This window comes from Cordyceps javanica, chromosome 3, assembly GCF_051103115.1.
Source record: "Cordyceps javanica chromosome 3, complete sequence".
In the NCBI taxonomy this organism is placed as follows: Eukaryota; Fungi; Ascomycota; class Sordariomycetes; order Hypocreales; family Cordycipitaceae; genus Cordyceps; species Cordyceps javanica.
Genome location: NC_139297.1, coordinates 5269256 through 5290532, shown reverse-complemented (window position 1 = coordinate 5290532; position 21277 = coordinate 5269256). Strand labels below are relative to the sequence as shown.

Here is a 21277-nt window from a genome sequence, read left to right as displayed (position 1 = left end):
GATTTTCTTTTTCTTTGTCTTTTTTCGAAACCATCTAGAGCGAAATGGGCCAGTATAATGCGAGAGGGAATCAGGTGTATGAAACGATGTGATGACAAATATTTCTTTTTCAAACCTGGCTTGTCATATTATATGTATGAAGGATGAAAAAAACGAGTCTGTGTGGGAGCTGAAATTACCAATATCCATGTGTTGCTGCGCGTGCGTAAATGAGATGGCAAACAAACTTTTTTTGTTATTTCGTCATCTAATCTCGGCTAAAACAAGAGTCGCCGCCATCCCCCCTCTCCCTTGCCGGCTGGGGATCCGGGCACAAGCGAACAGTGTTGCGTTCAATGCTCTCTCTCTCTTCTCTCCCTGTTTCTCTGTCTTCGTTCATGCTCGGGGGTGCGCGGCAAAACATGGCATAAAAGTCCGTGTCCCCGTCTGTCCGCGGTGTTTCAGGTTTCTGCTCTGCTGGCTGATCTCCTCCTCGTCCTCCTCCCCCCCACTGGCCGCGCGGGAAGGAACACTAATTATAGCTATTATTGGACGGCATTGAGCCTTGAAATGAAGAGCTGAAATTGATGGTTCCCCGGGGGGAGGGGGGAAAGATAAAGTTTGGCATGTGGTCAATGTTTGTCATGGCGCTTTGTATCAGGTGCGTCGGGTTTGGTTTTACTACTGAAATCTTGGTCTTTTCATTACGATGATGATGATGATGATTCTAACTTGGGTCCGCAAACAACAACAATAATAATGATAAAAAAAACAGAGAGAAAATGTATCGGTAAATTTCCAGCCGACTTCTATGAGTCTGTTTCAGACAAACTGGTATTCTAGTGACAGTAGTGAAAGAGAGAGAGAGAGAAACAAGCGCTCGCAGATGGTAAACCCCTTTCCCGTGTAAATGACTCCCTTTTTGTTCCCCAGGCCTTTGCTAAAGGGATAAACAACAGAACATGACAAAAAAAAATCTCCGGATGATTGAAACAAACGGGAATAGAGCAAAAAATGAAAAAAAAAAAAAAAAAGACAATGAAGGGAGTAGTTCTACACATTTCCATGAAAAATTAATATTACCTCGCTTTCTTTCCATTTCTTTTGTTCTTCCTTCATGCCATCATGCCCAGGACCCGAAGCGCCTTTTGCGTGCCGGGCTTGACGTGCCGCCGCTTCTTGCCGAAAAAGGGCATGAGCCGCCTCTCCTCCTGGTCGTAGTCGCTGTCCTCGGCCGGGTCAAAGGTCATGATGGACGAGGCGCCGTCGTCCATGACGGTGCTGCCGCTGTGCAGCGTCGAGCCCGCCATCGAGGGCGAGTTGAGGAACTGCGGCGCCGGCGGCAGCAGCGAGGACAGGCGCTGGTAATGTTGCGGCTGCGGCTGGCAGTACTGCTGCTGGTGCTGGTGCTGCTGCTGCTGGTGATACTGCTGGTTGTAGGCCGAGGTCGGCGTCATGGGGTTATTATTGTACATGCGACTGGACGGCGTAGTCGGCCGTGTCGGCGGCGAGGCCGACGCCACCGACGCTTTGCGCATGTAGGCAATGTGCGGCGTCGACGCCCGCGACATGGCCGAGACGGCGCTCTTGGTCGTGCGCATGGTGCTCGAGCTCAGCTGCCGGCGCAGGTTTAGGATGCTGGTGCCGACAGCGCTCACGCGCGCCACGACCTGTTGTTGTTGTTGCTGTTGTTGTTGTTGTTGCTGCTGCTGCTGCTGCTGCTGCTGCTGTTGCTCGTTGATGGCTGCCAGGTCTTTGACCGTCTCTAAGCTGGACGACCGCACCGGCCGCGTCACCGTCGAAGAGATTGAATGAGAAAACTCCAACTCGTCAGGCTTGCTCGACATGGGCGGTGTCAGGACCTGAGGCTGCTGCTGCTGCTGCTGCTGCTGTTGCTGTTGCTGTGGCGGCGGCGGCGACATGAGCACGGACATGCTGCTGGCTACTGGAGTGAGGGGGCTCTGCGGGCCCGTAATCTTGGGGAAGGCGGACAGGGCGCTGACGCGCAGCTGTGCGGGCTTGGCCTTGCGCTTGATGGGGGAGTCTTGCGGTGTGGGCGGTGAGACTGGCAATGAAGGTTGTGACGGTGGTGATGGCGAGGATGATGGCGAGGATGATGATGATAATGACGATGGATAGGCCGCCTCTGACTCCTCCAGAGGTAGTAGGGCCTCTTGGTTGCCGTTGCCGTCACCACGCGTCGACGGCGAGCTGCCAGCAGCGACGGCGGCGGCATCTGGCATGGACTGCGGGCGTTCCGGCACCGGCACGTTCCACACCGTGGCCACGAACTCGGCAATGTCCCTGCCCGACGCCGACGACGTCAGGAGGAAGTTGGTCCTGGCGCGGTTCACGTCCGCCGAGGCGCATAGGGACTTGCTGAGGCTGCTGAGCGACGAGGAGCGCCCCGAGTAGACGGACGAGGCCGAGGCCGAGGCCGAGGCCAAAGCGGCGCCGGCGACGGCGACGGTCGAGGCGTTGCTGCCGCTGCCCACGGAGCCCTCGCGGACGTGGCGGAAAGGCAGCGGCTCCTTGCTCCCGGCGTCGACAATCTGCGCAATCTTGACCAGGTCCACGCCCGCCAGCTTCTGCATGGCGACGACGGTCGCCAGGTGCTCCGGCGGGTACTCGAGGATCAGGAAGCGAATGTCCGTGTGCACGGCCAGGTACGTCTCCAGATGCGGCAGCATCAGCGTCGCTAGCAGCTGCGGGCTGCCGAGGGGGTTCTTTTGCTCCTCCTCGGTCCAGTGTGACGACCGCAGCGGCTGCGAGCTCAGCGACTGCATGGTGTTGGCGAGCAGGTATCTGTAGTTTTTGAATTTCATGTCAGCAAAAGTTATTCCCGCAGAGAAAAGGGGGTTTACAAGCTTGGTCATGTCCGTACCGAAAGTCTAGGCGGGTGCAACGGGCCGAACCAGTCGGCTCCGTGCCGTACCGCTCAATCTGGCCGATGACTCGCGCGGCGTACTCGCGCCTGACGCCGTGCTGCAGGCCGACGGCCAGGATCTGCTTGAGCTCGTGCTGCTGCTGCTGCGGCAGCGGCTGGAAGAGGCCGGCGGGCAGGCTGCTCGTCTTGCTGCGGCTGCGGAAGATGGGCCGCCACAGGCCGTCCTCGTCGACGCTGCTCGACAGCAGCTGCGGCAGCGCAAACTGCGACGGCGCGTAGCAGCCACCGGCCGCCGCCATCGGGTAGTGCTGGCGGAGCACGTCCCGGATCGAGTTTTGCACGTCAATCGGCGGCTGCTTGCGCTCCACGGCGATTTCGCAGACCCCACCGTCCATCTCCACGACCACTTCCTTTTCCGTGTCGGCTGCGACAATGATTGGCCTCTCCTGCTCCTGCTCCTGCCCCTGCTCTGGCTGGCCTTGCTGCTGCTGCGGCGCTTCAGGGACGACGACGGCGACTTCTGTCGAGTCGGCCTCCACGGGCTCTGTAGGTGGCGGCGTCTGCGCCGGCGTGGGAGGATGCAGGACGGTGACGCTCGGTTGCGGCGGCTTGCTGGCCGTCGTCGTCGAGCCGTAGGCCGGATTAATGTAGGCAAAGGGGTCGTAGTCATCCATGCTGGGCAGCGCCTGCGTCAGCGTCATGTTGACGGCCGTCTTGGGCGTCCCCTCGTCGTCGGCGTCGTGCTCGGGGCACGACTCCTCGGGCGAGGTGAGTCCCGCGGTCTCGTCGTCGTCGGTGTGCCCCTGCGACTTGAACGACCCCGTGCTGCTTGCGGTGCTGGCCTGCGAGCTGGGCGGCGGCGACGACGAGCACATGGACTTGCGCATGTACTCCTCGCGCATGGCGTTGAGCGCCGACTCGAGCAGCGGCTGCGGCGAGAGCTCCGAGCGGAGGTACAGGACCAGGTCCTCCATGCGGGGGAAGATGGGCTCATAGTCGGAGTCGGATGATGATGACTCGTCGGCCTTGGCGGCGCCGGGCGCGTCACAGCCCTCATCGTCAATGTACGTCGACTTGCTCTGCTGCCAGCGGCGCTTCTTGGTGCTCGGCACGGGCTGCAGCTTAATCGTCGGCCGCGTGCGCTTGACGACGACGGTCCTGGGACGGCTCGTCGTCGACGGCACACGCGTAAGAGGGTACGACATGGTCATGCCGCCAGTCAACAATGGTTCCTTGGGTGCCAGCGCCATTTTCTCGACAAACTGGCGGGTCGACGTGTTATTATATTCAGGTAGCCCTGTTTCAGCAATGGCCAGCTGGCTGAGCTTGGGCTTATGCGTGGCGGTGCTTCTACCCACCGCTTTGACGCCCACGAACCCATCCCCGCGCACAGACGTGCGCATGTCCAGAAGCGAGGCTCGGCCGTATTCCACCCTGCTACCGACGGAGCGCAAGCTAAACGCGTCGGACATTGGGGAGATTGGCGTGCTGGCGAACCGGCGGTGTGCGGCGCTGTCCCGCCGTCGCGGAGTGATGTCACCGTCCGCCGCCGCCGCCGCCGCCGCAACAGAGGACCGGCCTGTGGGGAAATCGTCGAAACCCAACACGGGCGGCACGTCCCCGTCGCGATCGTAGTGCACAACGGAGAAGCGCGCTGGGAACGGCGCCGGCGATTTAGCCGGCTGCTCCTGCTGCCGCTGCTGCTGCTGCTGCTCAGTGGTGGGCGTTTGATCGTCGCGGCCCTCGTCGGCGGCGGCGGCGGACGAGTGTCCGAAGACGAGAAACGGCGCCACTTCCTCCGATGGGGTGTCGGTGCAGCCATAGAGTGGCAGGCTCGACGAGCGCGATGCGCTGCGTATTGTGAGATCCAGCTCGTTAGAGACCTGCAGGCTGGCCGTCTGGCGGTCCAGCGCGTCGGCGGCCCGCATCGCCCGCGTGCTGGGATCGGACGACTCGTCGCCGTCCACCAGATGGCTGACGCTGTAAAAGATGGGTTCCGAGTGCGCGCGCTCCTGGCCTGCCTGGGCGAGGCCGGTCAGGCCGCGACGGGTGAGGCGGGCAAGCACAGCTTCCGCGGCCACACGGTCGCCCGCCGTCTCGTGCTCCATCAAGGCTCGCAGACACAGCCCGCGAGCGCTGGCCGCGCCGCCCTCCAAAAAGACCAAACGTCGGCTGTCAACCTCTCCGGTGCTGGTGCTGGTGCTGGTGCTGGTGCTGCTATTTCTGTTGCTGCTGATGTTGTTGTTGTTGCCGTCGCTGCCCTGCAAGAATGCCTGCGCGTCGCGATGCCGTCGCTTCATGGCGGCGTTGACCTGCCGGAGGTACTGAACAGGGTCAAAGACGTCGAGGAAGGAAGGCCGCGCCGGCATGTACGTCTCCAGCCGCCGAAGAATCAAAATCTGCTTGGTCGGTGGCAGAAGCCGCAGCTGTGTAGCGACGAGGCTCCTGGGGCCCTCGACCGCCACAATGGCCCCCTTCCAGGACGACTCCCGCGCCATGACCGAGTTGCTGAATCGTTTCGTCGTATGAGAGTATGCAGTAGACGTAGCCGTAAATGGGGTTGATATGAGGTCCAAGGTTCCTTTCCTTTCCTTTCCTTCTTTCTCTTCGCTTCGCGGTACCAAAAAAATTGATGAAATCTCACAGCTGGCCGCGACAACTGGACATGGTGTTGTTTCTCGACACCGTAAGCCGGGAAAGGGCTGAACCGTTGGTTCGCTCTGCTCACAAGCGCCGCCGTGTAAGTGCGCCGAGAGGAGCGTAGTAAGAAGCCTGACCAGCCCAAGTGGAGGTTTCGTCAAGAAGGTTTTCGTTCTAGGTGGTGAGACACAACCGGAATAGCTGCGACAAGGAAAGAGTTGAAGGGAAAAAAAAGAATGGAAATCTGCCAGAGACAACAAAAAACAAGAAATGGACCCGGAACCGTTACTCTGCGGGAAGAAAAAGCAAATGCTCCAGAAGGGGGCAAGAGATGAAGGCGGGCGGTGCCAGTATATTATCATAAATGAACCCGTCTCCGTCGAGCACAAAGTGACGATCACTTTGTATCCACATAAAAACCACAGGCTACAGCAAGCGTGCAAGCCTGCAAGGAATAGCCCCGTCGCACTGATCAGCCAGCCATCCAGCTTGCCAGCCAACATTGGGCTGGAGCTTCGACGGAGCTAAGAGCGAAGAGGGTCACAAGCAGCATGGGCAGCATGGACAGCATGGGCACCGAGGGAGCCACGTCGCCGAGAGAAGCGGTCTCTACGTACTGAGTACAGAGGACCAGCACGGAGTACTGTCTGATGGACCTTGCCGTCCCTGCATCCCGCCCTTTCAATGTCACACCCCATTTGGTAACGAGCATGGCGTGTGCGCCAATGCTGTAGAGTCGCCTTCAAAAAGCTCTTGTATTATCCCCTGCGTGATATGCGCACGGTGTTTCTGCACCTTTACCGGGGGGCTCAACAATAAACCGACTTCTTCTTCCAAGGATCAAATGTGATGACAGCCCCATGGACCCTCGATAGGGGGAGCAGGTTAAAAAAAAAATGTCTCTCTTCTTGACCCGTAAAGATACCAGGAAGGCGTTACTTGTCCGGAGTAGGGCGCCGCGCGTGGAACATGCATTACAGCGTTGCGGGCGTACGTTGTGCCCGCATCCGCTCCAAAGACAAACTCTGCCGGCCGGGGGGTACCTTTTTTTTTTTTTTTTTTTTTTTTTTTGCCCTTTTCCCTTTTCCCTCCCGCGCGGGTTCTACATGTGCATTGTCCCTTGCCTCGGAGCAGCATGACAGCATCTGGAGAAGGTTTGCGCGGGTGCTGAGCCAATGCATCCCCGAACACAACGGGGGGCCGGTGACGACAACGCTCGATACCCAATCGGACCGCACACACGACACGGTCAGCGCCTCGCATAAGTCGCTTCCTGCTGCATCGAAACGGTCAAGGTTGCTGCTGCTGGCTGTGGCTCAAAATGCAGCCCGGGCCCAACTCCTCCTCCAGATCGCGGAGCATCTGCCTTTTTGGCGACGCCTCTCGCCTCCACGGGGGAGGAGCTTTTGAAAATGGGACAACCTTGGCTATAGCGGAATAGCACCTGCTGTGATTGCCGGCTGGGATATCGTGCAGGGGGGCTGGACGAAGGCGTGCATGGGGTCGCGCGTCCTGATTGCCCTGGCATCCTGGCCATATTGGTCAATTTCCACATGCAATATAGGTTATATCGATGGACACTGTCTTTAAAGTGCCATCCGTAATGGGCCTCATGACTGAGATCTCTCTTGATCATTGGTAGGAAGTCTTAAGTCGCATCGCACCATTTTCTTTTTCTCTTCTTCTTTTGTGTGTTCCCCCCTTCATCCTGTCACATCACTTTGCTTCCTGTGTCTGTGCTGTCTGCCGACCGCTCCAGTCAGCGTAACTTTGCGCGAGACAAAGCAACCCTCCCTCGTATGCAGTGCATGACACTGGGCTTGCAGCAGAGAAGAGCCGAGATAATAAATCATGGGAAAAGTTGAAACTTTGAAACCGGGCAAGGCGGGTACTAGTGGAAACGAGAAATCGAGATTCTGTTCCTGACAGGCTTACCCAGTTTTCTTGTTTTTTTTTCCCCTTGGCCTTGTGATTCGTGATAACTCAAACATTGTCGTTTAAAAGAAAAATGCCGCGGGGTCCGACTCCACATGAATTGTGCATTTCTCTTACTGCTCGCGTCTCTTTGAGGACTTGCCGATACCGAGACGACGGCACAAAGAAACAAGTCGTCACCAGCTGGCCACGACGGAACTGTGCGGCTTGCGGCTGATGTTGGATGATGGGCCTGTGATCTTCAGAGCTAAGAAATTGCCTTCTCTGGCGAGGCGAAGCGAGTGGAACTCTTTATTCGAAAACAGTCAAGATTGCCAACCTCTTCACCACCTACTCAGTAGTCTTGGACCTGGATGCCCTTTGCCTGCCTGACTGCCTGGGCCCTACCAGTACATACACTGTTCGTAATGCCGCGCAACAAGCTACATCGTTGTCCGGTTTATTACAGAGTCAGTGAGTGGAGGGCGGGAACCAGACAAGCTCCGCAGCCCCATCCCACGAGGCTATGGAGCGGCCGGGAAGGCTCGTCCTCCTTTGCTTCGTAGCTGTTTGATTCTCCATTCTCCAATCTGCTCTTTGGGGGCTGCCCGTCGGTAAATATTCCCGCGACGTCGACACCGGGCATTAACTAGTTATTCGCCGATAGGGCATCGTTGGCCTACTATATCTGTTACAACGGAGGAGCCCTAGGTCTTGGAGATGTCAACGCCCAAAGCTGACCGAGAGCCTTGAGGGCAATGGGGGCGGCCCAGGCTCGAAGCCAATCAGCGCTAAGCACATTCGCCTCGTTTGTCCGTCGTCCTTGGCTGCTCTGCAGAGGGGTGAGAATGAGGACGCTTTGATGGTTTTTCTTGAGCTGGCTCTGCAGAACATACCCACCTGCTGCTGGGTGACTTGTCTTTGTGACAGGCACCGGGGCCGCAGTAGGCCGCTGGGGCGGTCACCCGTTGTCTCTTCCAATTAAACGCCCGAAGATTGATTAGTGGCTTGTCTGTACGTGGGCTTTCCAACAGGAAAGTGGGAGGTGAGTTGTTAACAGTGAAAGGGCAGATCCGTCTCCTTTCCCGTCCAAAATGTGGCGTCGGGGGGGTTGCTCATTTTCTTGCATGTTGACGATGATCGACATTAAACTGGAATTAAAGAGAAAAAAAGTGTGCAAGCCGCTCACAAGAGCAACAGTAGGCGACGAAGTTCCAGGGGGCGTTTCTGGAGCCCAGAAACGGCATCTTTATTCCCGGCTAGCTGGGTCTGGCTCCGCGACATCCAGAGACAATTCCCAGCAAGCTGCGAAAAAAAGAACATTTATTTTTAGAGACCATGCTTCAAGATGTCTCAACGGCGGCCTCCTGGGAGGCTAGTTGCGGGCTCTACATGTCCGTGTCGAAGAGAAAAGAGAGCCCAGAAGCCCCTCCCAGCCGGTAGCATTGTTGGGTGACCATGGGCTGGACCCAGTGACGAGGCCAACACGCGCACAGCTCGGCAGCTATCATGGAAGACGAACTAGTCTTCGACTTCAACCCATGCTCTTCAACCTGGTATCAGGTGGCAGGGAGAACCCCCCCTTCCCCTTGCTCGAACCGTCCGTTGCATGAACGACCCGAAAAGTCTAAAATGGCTAAATTGCCCGGCTCCGTGAAGACTTTGCGAATCACATAGATACTGGATTCGAGACTGCTGGCGTCACTTCTCGAGATCAGGGAGCAACCATGTTGATTCGCCAGCGCAGGCATGGTAACCCTCGTCCGCACGTCCCTCCTGGGTTACATCCGCTAACCTTCACCACGGAACGGGGAGCGCCGACAAGCTCAAAACCGGGGGGATGGGGTGGCCCGGGAGGGTTTCTCTAGGGCGAAGCCTAAATCATGTGTGCTGCCGAGGGAGCCTTCATGCAGGTTGTCGCTATCTCGAACGTGATAGAGAATGGCCGGCCGAGATGACGCCAAAGATTTGTTGAAATGAAGGAGCCTTGCACCATCCATCAAATCCCACATAGAACCCTGCGGGAGGAAGAGACTCGGGAATCAACTTTGCCCCCATTTGATGACCCGGCAGTTGGCTATTTCTCCACGTCTTTGTTGGGGCCTTTTTCACGGGTGAACCGGAGTTGCTATCCTATTCATGGACCTTGATGTTTCTGTGCTCGCCTTTTCTGACTCGTGGTCCATTTCCGAAACTTTCCGTCGCAATGTGCAGCCTTATTATGCATCTAGTTGACGATAAGGAAAAAAAGACGAAAATGGAAAGCGTGCGCATAAAAGCCTAGTTTGTTGTCTTGAAACAATAGGTATGGAGACTTGACGTACGGGACGGAATGACTTGCATTTGTCTTGCCCGTCGGCCCCGTCTTTCGGTCAACTCCCCCACCGACGACGGTCAGGCAAACGGAAAGATAAGTATAGTTCTTGATGAAAGAGTGCGAATTGTGTGAGTTGCACATACAACTATGTCTTTCTCTGGAAGCTGGTATCGCGAACTTGCGGAGGCTCACCGCTTGCTATGTTCAGTTCACAGATCCTTTACGTCGAGGAGTATCCGTACATCCTACGATATCATCATGGTCCGCGTCGACGCAGTGTAACGTGTGGTCAAGGCACACGGATGTACTCCAGAAGCCCATTGGTGCCAATAAAACTCTTTCTTTGGTATATTTTGATCTCATATAGCTCACCTGTCAAGCATCAACCCAGTTCTCGGCGAGTTGAGATCAGCCACTTTTACTCCTGCAGCTGCAGCCGCCGCAGCCATTGAGAGAGAGTCATGACACTGCATAGGGCAGCACGGACATCTGCACGCGCCTTGGGCTGCCATTTTCATCCTGTATAAATATAGATGAGGTGAGGCGATCGCTGCAAGCCAATGTGTCATGGACGCCGGAGCGCCAGTAGTCCGAGTTAGCAATCACGCCCACATTGCCAAAGTTCGATTTCACCGATGCAAGTAATCTGCTGCCCTTGACTCGTAGTCTTGCATGTCAACCCACATCACGCCAAGCGGCCCGAGTAACTCAGTCGTCCATCAGCTCAGCCAGTTCCGCCTCTTCCTCCGCGGTCAGCACACCCGCGCCGGCGTCCTCGTCCTTGGTTACCTCCTCTGTCTTGCCAGCGGCCGCCCTGTCGGCATCTTCTTTGATCTTGCGGACCGTCTCGTCGAGCGCGGCCTGCGCGAGCGGCCATGTGCGGATCGTGCCGTCGATGCTCACACTGCAGACGCGCGCCGCCGCCGACGACGACTGCTGCTGCTGCTCGGCCGCGCCGCCGCCCGGCGACAGCAACACCAAGTCGGTAATCTCCTCAAAGTGGCCCGCGAGGGTAGCGTAGAGCGCGCCGGACGCGCGGTCCCACACCTTGACGTCCTCGTCGCGACCGGCGGTGACGGCCCAGCGCGGCGTGACGACGACGGCGCGCACGTAGTCGCCGTGAGCGAGCGAGTCCTCGGCCTCGAAGCTGCGCGCGCGCGCCAGGCACTTTGCGGTGCCGTCAGCGCTGGCCGTCCACAAGTCGGCGTCGGAGCCGGCCTCCATGTCAAAGACGAGCCGGTAGACGCTCGTCTCGTGCTCCTGCACCGTCAGCCGCTCGGCGTCGGGCCGCCCGTGGTACGCCTCGGGGAGCTGCTCGGCGCTCGCCAGGCTGACGCGCCACCGGCGGATGCTGGGGTCGCTGCTGGCGCTGACGAGCACGAGCGAGTCGGCCTCGCTGAGGACGGGGTCGACGGCGAGGTGCTGCACCGCGAGCATGGTCGTCGCGGGGTCCTGCAGCGTGTGTATCCGGCGGCCACTCTTGGCGTCCCAGACTATGATCTTTTTGTCGGCACCGCCACTCATGAGGATCGGGTTCCCCGACAAGGTACCGCAAATGACCGTCTTGACGAAATCACTATGCCCGCTGAACTTGCGTCCAGGCTGCGCCGTATCAAGATCCCATGACCAAATGTCCTTGTCCCAACAGCCCGCATAGAGCGTCTTGTTGCTGGTGCCACCAATAGACAGGCAGGTGACGGGCGCCTTGGGACCTTTGTAAGTTGTCTTCGTTTGAGCAGACTAGGCGGATAGTCAGTATTGTTGGCTTGTGCAGGCCGGTCTGTGCGGCAAAAGCTCACCTCGAGGTTAATGCGTCTGCAAAACCCTGCAGACTCGGCGATGAATATTGAGCCAGCGGGGTCAGCCGGGTCCGGAATCGCAGCCAAAATCTTGGACTTCATCGAGATGGGGTTGCCATTCTTGTTTCCAGACTTGGCCGCCTTGCGCGCACGGTTGGCGTTGGCAGCACTTGAGCAAATGTCAGTTGTGGTGGGCTTGTTTGGGGAGGCATGGGGATGAAGCGATGAAGCTCACTCGGATTGGAAGTAATAGTCTGGATTGGCAGTTTGCATTTTGTGTACATTGCCGGTTTATTCTTTTCACACAGTTGAACCTTGAGGGATATGAAAACCACAGCTTCGAATGCGCTGGAAGGCCCCTTTTAAACCTGTTGTTTGGAGGATGCCTACTGTGTTCGCCAGGCTTCCATATTCTATACTGCTACCATTGGGTGCCTGTGGCGGGGTGGCGGGTCACCTTCGGGTCAGTGGGACTGGGAACATTCTCTGGGTATCTACAGTCAGAAAGCGGTATAAGAGCAGGAGAACTCATGATTGCATTAGGTTTTCTTCATTTTTTGAATCATAAACGAATCTCAGTACTTCACCAGAAAATGTATTTGGTGCTATGCTGCTTTCTTCGCTTGAACTGGAAGCCGCTTCAAGATATGACACCAAGACAGTAAATGATACCCTAAAGGACGAACTGTGTACGGAGCTGGCGACAAAATAGATGAACACTGGTGCTTGATTTGCCTGATATTCGATTCTTGTTGGTTTCCCTCATTATCTCCTTTCTCTACATTTTTATTAGCTCGGGGTATGGAAGAATACGATTTTACTCTGGCCAGTGTAGAGGAGTAACGGTTCGACCACTGCACCCTCATCATCTTTTCCACCAGGCCCTAGAGTGTAAGAAAGGACCTCTGACAAACGAATCAACCCTTCTGGATCTCCTCCAGCTAATAAGAGAATCCAGCAATAAGAGAAATCATCACTTCGGCGGCGTTGTTTACTGTTGGTGCAAAAGGCCGAAGCACTCGAACCTGCTGTGGCGCAAAGCCACCAGCCGCAACAGCGGGGTCATAGCTTGTGGCTCAACCGATTATGGCCCGTTCGGGCACCACCTTTTTTTAATTGAGACGCGTCTCCGGCGCGTCTCCCGTGTAGAGCCTGCCTCCTACCCATCTCCATCTACAACTTATGATCAGCACACAGACTTTCGTAATCTAGACACGCAAATCCACACCCGTCTAGATACACACATACGCACATAAACGCACACCAGAAGGAACAAGAACGAAACCCCGCCGCAGCTGGTTTCTCTCGCACCCGACAACCCTCCGCCACCCCCCTCCTCTCCTGGAGAGATTCCAAAAGCAGCAACCCAAGATGGACTCGACGCTGGCTCCACGGCCGCGGCCGCGCCCAGCGCATACGCAAGGCATCACGCGGTGCGCCTACACGCCCGACGGCGGGCGCCTCGTCACCGTGGGCTCCAACAACACGATTCGGCTGTACACAACGGGCTCGGACGGCGAGCCGACCAACATTGACGACTGCCAGGAGCAAAACGTGGCCGTTGCGGTGTCGGGCGCCTTCTTCGTCGTCGGGTCCGAGGACGGCACCGTCAGCACCTTCTCGCTGCGCCCATCCGAGGAAGGCGCCTTCGATCGGTTCCTGCTGCGGACGACGCTGCCGGTGCGCGACGTGGCGCTCACGTCCGACAGCGCCGGGCGCATCGTCTGGTGCGCCGTCGCCAGCGATGAGCTCACCGTCCAGGTCCTCTCGGCGGTGGAAACACCCGTCCGCACGCGGCGCTTGCGCGAGCACGCCCGGCCGGCGCGCCACATCGCCTTTGACCCGCAGGGGAGCGTCATCGCGCTTTCCGGCACCGACGGCATCATCTACGTCTACTCGATGACGGCCGACGAGCCCGAGCTGATTCGCAAGATTGACGGCGTCATCGGCGCGTTCGACGTCGGCAGTAACAGCACCGCCACCTCCCGGGTCGTCTGGCACCCGGACGGCAGGGCGTTTGCGGCGCCCACCCCGACGCGCGACATCCAGGTCATCTCCAAGGGCGACTGGGAGAAGCAGCGCTGCTTCGCCGACGGTCACCTCGGCGACATCACAGCGCTAGCGTGGTCGCCCAATGGTGCGCTGCTGGCATCGGCTGGCAAGGACGGCAAGATCCTCGTCTGGGAGACTAAGACGCAGACCGTGCTCCAGCGTTACGACTTTGCCAACGTCATCGACCTGTGCTGGCACCCCCGGAAGAACATACTCGCCTTCACCACCACCGACGGCGAGGTCTACATCTACCCAGACGCCCTCGGCGAGCACCTCGCGCCGCTCCTCAAGCTCGCCCCGCAGCCCGCACCCTTCATCCACGACCCGCTGTCGGAGATCTCGGGCAACCGGCGGGCAGCGCTGCCGGCGCCAGGACCCGACGGCCGCAAAGAACAGCATGACGACCTCCCCACGCGTCGTCGTCGGCACGACTCCCTCGGTAGCCTGGAGTCGTATCTTGGTGGCGGCGGTGGCGGCGGCGGCGGCGACGACGACGACTTCGTCGTGGATGATGACAATGCCGGCTACGTGGCGCCCAGCCTCCTCAAGCGCGGCCGCCACGACGACGATGACGATTATGGCCGCGCCAGCAAGCGCCGGTACATGCCTGAGCCCGCCTACCACGCTTCCTTCCAGCCCGGATCGACGCCATGGCAGGGCAATCGCAAGTACCTGTGCCTCAACCTCATCGGCTTCGTGTGGACCGTCGACCAGGATGCGCATCATACCGTCACAGTCGAGTTTTACGACCACGAGCTGCAGCGCGACTTTCACTTCACCGACACGTTTCGCTACGACAAGGCCTGCCTCAACGAGCGCGGCTCGCTCTTCTCGTGCCCGCCCGCCGGTGACGACCAGACCGCCACGCTCTACTACCGCCCGCACGAGAGCTGGACCCAGCGCCTCGACTGGCGCATCGAGCTACCCCGCGGCGAGGCCGTCACCGCGATGTCGCTCAGCGACTCCTTCATTACCGTCACCACAGACGCCAGCTACGTGCGCGTCTACACGCTCTTTGGCGTGCCGTACCGCGTGTACCGCCCCAAGAGCACGCCTATGGTTACGTGCGCCAGCTGGCGCGACTACGTCCTGACGGTTGGCAACGGGCCGGTCGGGCCCGACGGCACCACCCGTTTGCTATACACGATTGAGAATGTCAAGCGTGACGAAATCTGCCAGAATGAGGACACCCTGGCCCTTCCACCGGGCGCCACGTTGAAGAGCGTCTTCTTCTCTGACAACGGTGTACGTACACTTCTTTTCCTTACTTGCTATGCTACGGCCCAGAGTGACTGACTGTTCATGTTTCAGAATCCTTGCATCTACGACTCGACGGGTACGCTGCTGACGCTGCTGCATTGGCGCCAACCCTCGCGCGCATGCTGGGTCCCTCTGCTTGACACCAAGTTGTTGCCGCGGCTGGCCTCCGGCCGCAAGCACGAGACGTACTTTCCTATTGCTGTGGCCGACGAAAAATTCCACTGCATCATCCTCAAGGGCGGCGACAAGTACCCGTACTTTCCCCGTCCTTTGCTCTCCGAGTTTGACTTCTCCATCCCCCTCTCCTCACCGCCCAAAGAGAAGCAACCGAAGCCGAAGAAGAAGAGGCAGCGGCGTGAGGACGGTGAGGATCTCGGCAGTGGTGGGGAGGATGAAGCCTCGGACGAGGATATGCAAGATGGCGACAACGACGACGATGACGACGTGGCCGAGGCCGAGGAAGTGTCCGAAACCAAGAAGCTTGAGCAGACATTGATGCTGAAAGGTGTGCAGGCCGCGCAGACGCGGGATCTGCTGGAGGCAACGACCGGTGGGCACAGCCAGCGCAGCTTGCTGGCGCGTCTGGAGCTCGAGATTGACAAGACGCTGCTGCAGCTGCTAGCGGTGGAGTGTCGCGAGGGCGAGGAGCGGGGGATGCGCGCGCTGGAGATGGTGCAACTCATGCGCGACCGCACTGGGCGCATGATGGAGGCGGCCGGGAAAGTGGCGGAGAGGTACGGGCGCACGATCCTGGGGGACAAGATCCGGGAGGTGGGCGAGAAGAGGGTGTCAGGGGAGGAAGAGGATAATTTCTAATGGCATTGACATGTGATATCGAGTGATATTGAACCGAGAGGGCGGGCATGAGCCTAGCAGGGAGAGTAGAAGAGAGATAACCGAGGAGGCTGGACGTGTATCTGCTATAGAGTTTTCTGGTATATGTTTCATGTGGTTCAGCGGGTTTGGTTGGATATTGAGTTGACCTGAGGATTCAGGACGTTTTAGTTTTCTCTGCATGAGTTTTGCGCGTAACATGAATGATGACAATTTTTTCCAGAAATGCATTGGCAGTGTCGATCAGGGCAACACGTGTTTTTCGGCTGTTTTTCGGCTGTACGATTGACAATATGCTTTTTCCCCCTTGTTTTCTCGGTCCGGGTGTTTCTTTACGCGAAAGCTCTGCCGCCGCCTAGGCCCTTGGTGTGTGATGCGGCGGGGCCTTCAGCCGCCACATCTCGTCCTGTGAAACGCCAACTGCCAAGGCGCCAAGGTACAGGCTCATCCATGCAAAATGCAAGCATTTTGCATGCAGAAGTTTGCGGAGAGGCTGCTCCCAAGAAATCGCTCCGATATGGTCGGATACCGGCGCTGTGCGCGGGCAGAAGTCAGGCAACTTTTGATTTTAGCTGGTTCACGGACACAACGTGTTGCCCCGCCGCGGTGCGGACAGAGCCGATGTGTGGGGAGGAGGGGAGGAGGGGAGACACGGGCACCGGCGGGCTGAAAGAAGGTTCGACAACGGCCGCGAAAACTGCGGCTCAGGACAAGACCGGCAGGGCTTATGAGGTGCTAAACTTGGTTGGTCTTGCACATTCCTCATCTGCAGGCAGCAAACCTGTGCCTGGAGACGAATCTGGGTCCACGGGGGCTGTTTGTGTTTGAGCTACATGTGCATCTTGCTAGGCAAATGTATCATGTTGAGTGTTTTAATATTTGAGCCGCCGCCGGCCCGATGTAGCAGATTGGTAGTTTGTCAGAAGCATGGCAGCGTTGGCTCGTGAGTGCGAACCATGGCTGTTAAACTAGTCAGTCACTGCCCGAGCACGGGGCATCCAATGGCCCGTCACCTAGTTTAGGCTTCGGGAGGAGGGCTGGCCGGGGAGTCGAACGGGCTGGCAGATCTTAGGCCAATAATAAGCTGATGTCGGGCGTGAAGGTGCGCATCGCAGTCTGCATGCTGCAGATCTGGTCTGTTCTAGTGGCATAGGCATGGCTGAATGGAACGACTGGGAGCAGCCTCAAACGCCGCACACCCAGCAGGATGGTAAACGAGGGGAAAGGCTGCAAGGTGGTGTCAGACGAGGGGGGGAGAGAAGCTGGTTGGATAGCCTGTGTCAGGCCTAACAAGTACTGAGTAGTTACTGAGTACGGATAGGCCATATCATTATGCATGAGTGGGTTTCGGTATCGAAGTCGAAAGGGCTCCGAATGTTGCGTGAGGCTCGCCGGCCAATCCAGTCACCGGACAGAGGGGAGCTGCGGCAAAGCAAGAGACAGTGTCTGGCCAATGCGGAGGACGGTAAATAAGGTGCTTAGACGGTATAGCTGGTACTGGAGGTACGGCCAGACCGAGTACGAGGCGGGCAGAGAGCCGAGATTCTGACTAGTGCAACGAACAGCGCAGTTTGCAATTTCCACAAGCCGAGCAGCGAATAAGTCCTAGGTATACGGATGACCGAGACAGACTGTGTCATTGAATACGGTGGTGCGGAAGGAGGCCGTCATGATTTGCATGGTTGGGTGTCGCAGACGAGACATGTGGTGGAGAAGGAGAAGGGCCAATTCGAAGGTTGAGAAACACAGAGGTAAGTACTCAGCGAGTAAGTAGCGAGTGCTTCAGGAAAGCAGGCGAGTTTGAGTAGCAGTAGGTCTGCAGCGTGTTTTGCAATCCCCACAAGGGAGGCCCGCGGATGTCTGGTCCGTCCATCTGCGGCGCCGAAGCTTGTGATGGGCGTTCCGCAGTGGCTGATGTGCAGAACAAGAAGCGGCGAGGTAAAAGGGTGTTAACAGGGGTCGTTCTATCGCTTTGGGAGCAGTTGCTGGATGAAGACGGCCCAGGCTGGCCAGAGTGTTTGAGCGAGCGAGTCGGTAAGGGGGGCAACGAATTATTGAAGCTCTGGCACGAGTCGTGCAACTTGGTGATTGCACAGGTGCGACCCCGTGGGCGAAGCTGGGAGCGGGGAGTGGTGCCAGAAAGAAAGAAATGAAGAAAGAAAAAAAAAAAAAAGAGCCGGGGAACGAGTAGGGTAATAGGTTAGCTAATAAGCATCGAGCTTAGTTAGTTCCAGAGACGGGGGTTGCATTGGGTGTCTTGGAGTACTTGATAGATGGATGATGGCAGTACGGAGTACAGTATCAGTAGATGATGACAGTGGATTATGGTAGTGCATGATGGTAGTAGTGGATGAAAGTAGTTGTTTCGTGGTAGATTGCGGATCATTGGTAATGGGAGACATAATGGTTCGCGTATGTGTTTTGTTTTTGTGACGATTCTTGGCTGTTGGATTTTGAGGGTGATGGTGATTATAAGAATGGCTCTGTTTGTTTGAAGGAATTAGTCGTTTGGCAGCAGCTGGCAAGATGGGGAACAGACGGACCGACTGGGAGGCTGCTGAGACGACCACCGGCCAGCAGAAAGGGTTCGCTGAGGGGTACAAGAGCCTAGAGGTGGTGGGCGGGTTACAGGGCCGGAAGGGGGGAAGGGGGTGCGCTGTAACCAGGTACCTAGGTGGGTACCTCTAGGTAAGTGACCTACTAAGGTGCTAAGGCACTTTAGTATCTACCTGACTACCTGATTACCTACCTGGTAGCCTAGTTGCCTAAGTAGGTAGGGTGTAGATAAGTAGCACATCTGCTCTGGCGACTAGGTATTGACAGGAGCTTGAGAGTACATGTCAAGTGTAAATACTCTGTACCGAGTATTCCGGGCTCGATACAGAGTACTGAGTACGGTGATTGCCTGGTGGCTTTGTTGGTTAGTTACCTAGTGCCTGGCACAACCCACTCTTGGCACTAAAATCGAGGCTGCCCGGAGCACACAGGCATGGTGGCATGGGTGCCCCGGCACCAGGTGGCTGTGGGGATTGCAGAGACTTGGATGATATCTACTACACTGGGCCAGGCTACCAGGGTTCCGCGAGACATCAAGCCCAGTGCAGAGATTGGGAGAGTCCATGCGAGCAATGAGCAAGGGCATATCTCGGGCATTCGGGGTTTGGTCTGTAAGTATGGGGGTCTGTAAGTATGGGGTGGGCAGAGAGGAAGAGAGGAAGGAGGAAAAGATAGTCGATGGCAGCTATCCCGACTGATGCAAGTCTATGTCGCTGCAGGGAAGCGTGTGCGTTTTGTGGTGATGGAGGGGCGCGCAGCAGTAGCATCAGCACCAGCAAGAGAACTACTGAGTAGGAAGCCCATTGTAGAATATTCTTTTCCGCAACAAGAACAAGTAGAGAGATAAGAAAAGACAAAACAAAAAAACGCCTTTTCCTTTAACTTTCTTTTGCTGTAATAGGTTTTCCCCATCTCAAAGCCCAGGCCTCAACCCAGGGGTAAGTCGAGGAGGAGGATCCTGGACTGGCACAAGCCACAAAGAAAACCTGCCCGAGGTGCCTCCAGTGCTGCCACTACCCCGACGTCTTCCGCCTTTCTCGGTACCGCCCCTGTATTCCCAGATACCAGGCAACAGGTAAACCTGCCTAGCTGTAGCGTACAATAGCACCTGCCTAAGACGCCGTAGGTACTTAGTTGGCGGTTTATTAACCCCGCCGGAACAAACAACGGGAGCAGGCCACCCCGGGCATGTGAGCAACACTTGGGCGGAGGACAGGTAGGCCATGCATGTAAATGACTTGAAGCTGTAACGGCTTTCCTTTGTGCAAGCTACGTAGACAAGTTATCAAGTAGATCTCAGAGCAGCACAATGCAGTTTGGCAAGAGATGCCTATTCTCATCTACAGTGCAAATCAACATCTAAGTACAAGGGAAAAAGTAGGTCAGTGAGGTACCTACCTACCCAGGACAGTGGTAATCACTTGACAGACAACCGCTAAACGGATCCCCTGCTAGGCCCCCGTCGGCGGCATGGCAGGCGGTTCTACTGGTAATCAGTTAGCAAAAGCTTAAAAGCAATTTCGGGCTCTGCCATCGACCTGACTGATGAATGCCATATGTAATCTGTACTGTCAAACAAATAGGACAGGCAGATAAGTAGTTTGATAATGGATTCTTCTTGCCGAGTGATGACCTCCCCAGGTGCATCCATGCACCCACGCACCCATGCGAGCATCACCTTCTGCACTCGCAAACTTTATCGACCTCGCAACCAATCGCCCCGAGCTGATGACAAGCGCCGACGGGGGCATCTGGCCATCGGTCATTTTCTGTCGGATGCGCGTGACTCGGCGGCTCTGCCTGCAGCGCTGGTTCTTGACAAGTGCCATTACCTGAGCTCAGGTAATTGGTACTTACCTGGTCATCGTCCTCTTGCTCCATGATGATATAGACAAGCACAGTGAATGCCTTACTATCGTACTAAGGGACCTACTGACCGACCTAGGCACCTTAGCACCTAAGTACTAACTAACCTAATATCCTACCTACTACCTGGTAGCTGGGTACAGCAATACCTGGCTCGGATTTATCAGCGGCGGTGCAAGTTCCACTCCAGCTAGCCTCTGGTGCATCGAGCGCTCACCTACAAGGTCAGGTACTTGAGTAGTTAGTTCGCTGGCAGGTACTCAGGTGCCTACCTCCTCAACAGGTACTGAGGTACCTATCCGTTAGTACTTGAGACGTAAGTAGAAAAGCTTGTAAGTAGGGCGCATGACGCCCTGTGCCATCCATCCTTTCTGCTCAAGCCCAGGTGTGCCCATTGTACCAACCAGTACTTACTTTGCAGTTGCTAGCAGGTACCTTGGATTTCTTATGTACCTGCCTACTTAGCAACTTAAGTGCCGCACATATGTAAAACCTCGTACAAGTACTTACCTACCTACCTACCCAGGTACCCACCACTACTGATCTACCTCTACTGAGTAGGTACTTTCCTCCCTAGGTACCTACCTGGTAAGTAAGTAGGTAGGAACTTACTGTAGGTAGGTACTTACTTACCCAACCTACGTGCCTCACCTCAGCTTCAACCCCCCCCCCCCCCTGCTGGCTCACCACACAGAATCCATCACCCACTTTCGCTTCTGCATTCTCGCGCAAAACCGTTCCAACGCCTCACCTCGCCTGTCGTCTACTCACCTCTCGCAAAACCTCCGCCCAACCTTTTGCGCTCCTGATCACTCGATTCACCACCCCCAAGCAGCCCGCAATCCACTTCCATCCCCCCGGGCGCTCACACTCTTCATCTGTCTCTCGCCACTCGATTACTTCCGCGCCGCGCCTGACCACTGCACAGTCGCCTGTCGCTTGCGACATGAGGTTAGTGTCAACACCACACCGAGCACTTCACCATCCATACCACCACCACCACCGCCGCAGCATCTCCGCCTCCCGCCCATCTCCCAATCGACCGGCCATCCCTCTCACCAACGCGGGTCCCTTGACTGCCCCCCCTTCCTCTTCATGCATCACCGTTCTCGTCCGCTCCTTGTCTGCCCACCCCCCTTCCCCGCTACTACCAGAATGCTTGCTTCCTCGCCT

The 21277-nt window shown here is 56.9% G+C and overlaps 3 protein-coding genes across 3 annotated transcripts; 1 reads left to right on the top strand and 2 right to left on the bottom strand.

The window, feature by feature from the left end:
* Positions 1-1094: 1094 nt before the first annotated feature.
* Positions 1095-5364, bottom strand: V2A60_005782 (uncharacterized protein; the record flags this gene model as incomplete). The annotated part of the gene is made up of 2 exons (XM_083257089.1): positions 1095-2784; positions 2864-5364. The coding sequence occupies 2 exons, from the start codon at positions 5362-5364 to the stop codon at positions 1095-1097; spliced, it is 4191 nt and encodes a 1396-aa protein (XP_083113215.1).
* A 5081-nt stretch (positions 5365-10445) lies between these two features.
* On the bottom strand, positions 10446-11809 carry V2A60_005781 (WD40-repeat-containing domain protein; the record flags this gene model as incomplete). The annotated part of the gene is made up of 3 exons (XM_083257088.1): positions 10446-11477; positions 11537-11705; positions 11772-11809. 3 exons carry the CDS (start codon positions 11807-11809, stop codon positions 10446-10448), a joined length of 1239 nt encoding a protein of 412 aa, XP_083113214.1.
* A 1098-nt stretch (positions 11810-12907) lies between these two features.
* V2A60_005780 (chromatin-binding protein CTF4) lies at positions 12908-15664 on the top strand (the record flags this gene model as incomplete). The annotated part of the gene is made up of 2 exons (XM_083257087.1): positions 12908-14833; positions 14900-15664. 2 exons carry the CDS (start codon positions 12908-12910, stop codon positions 15662-15664), a joined length of 2691 nt encoding a protein of 896 aa, XP_083113213.1.
* Positions 15665-21277: the final 5613 nt, after the last annotated feature.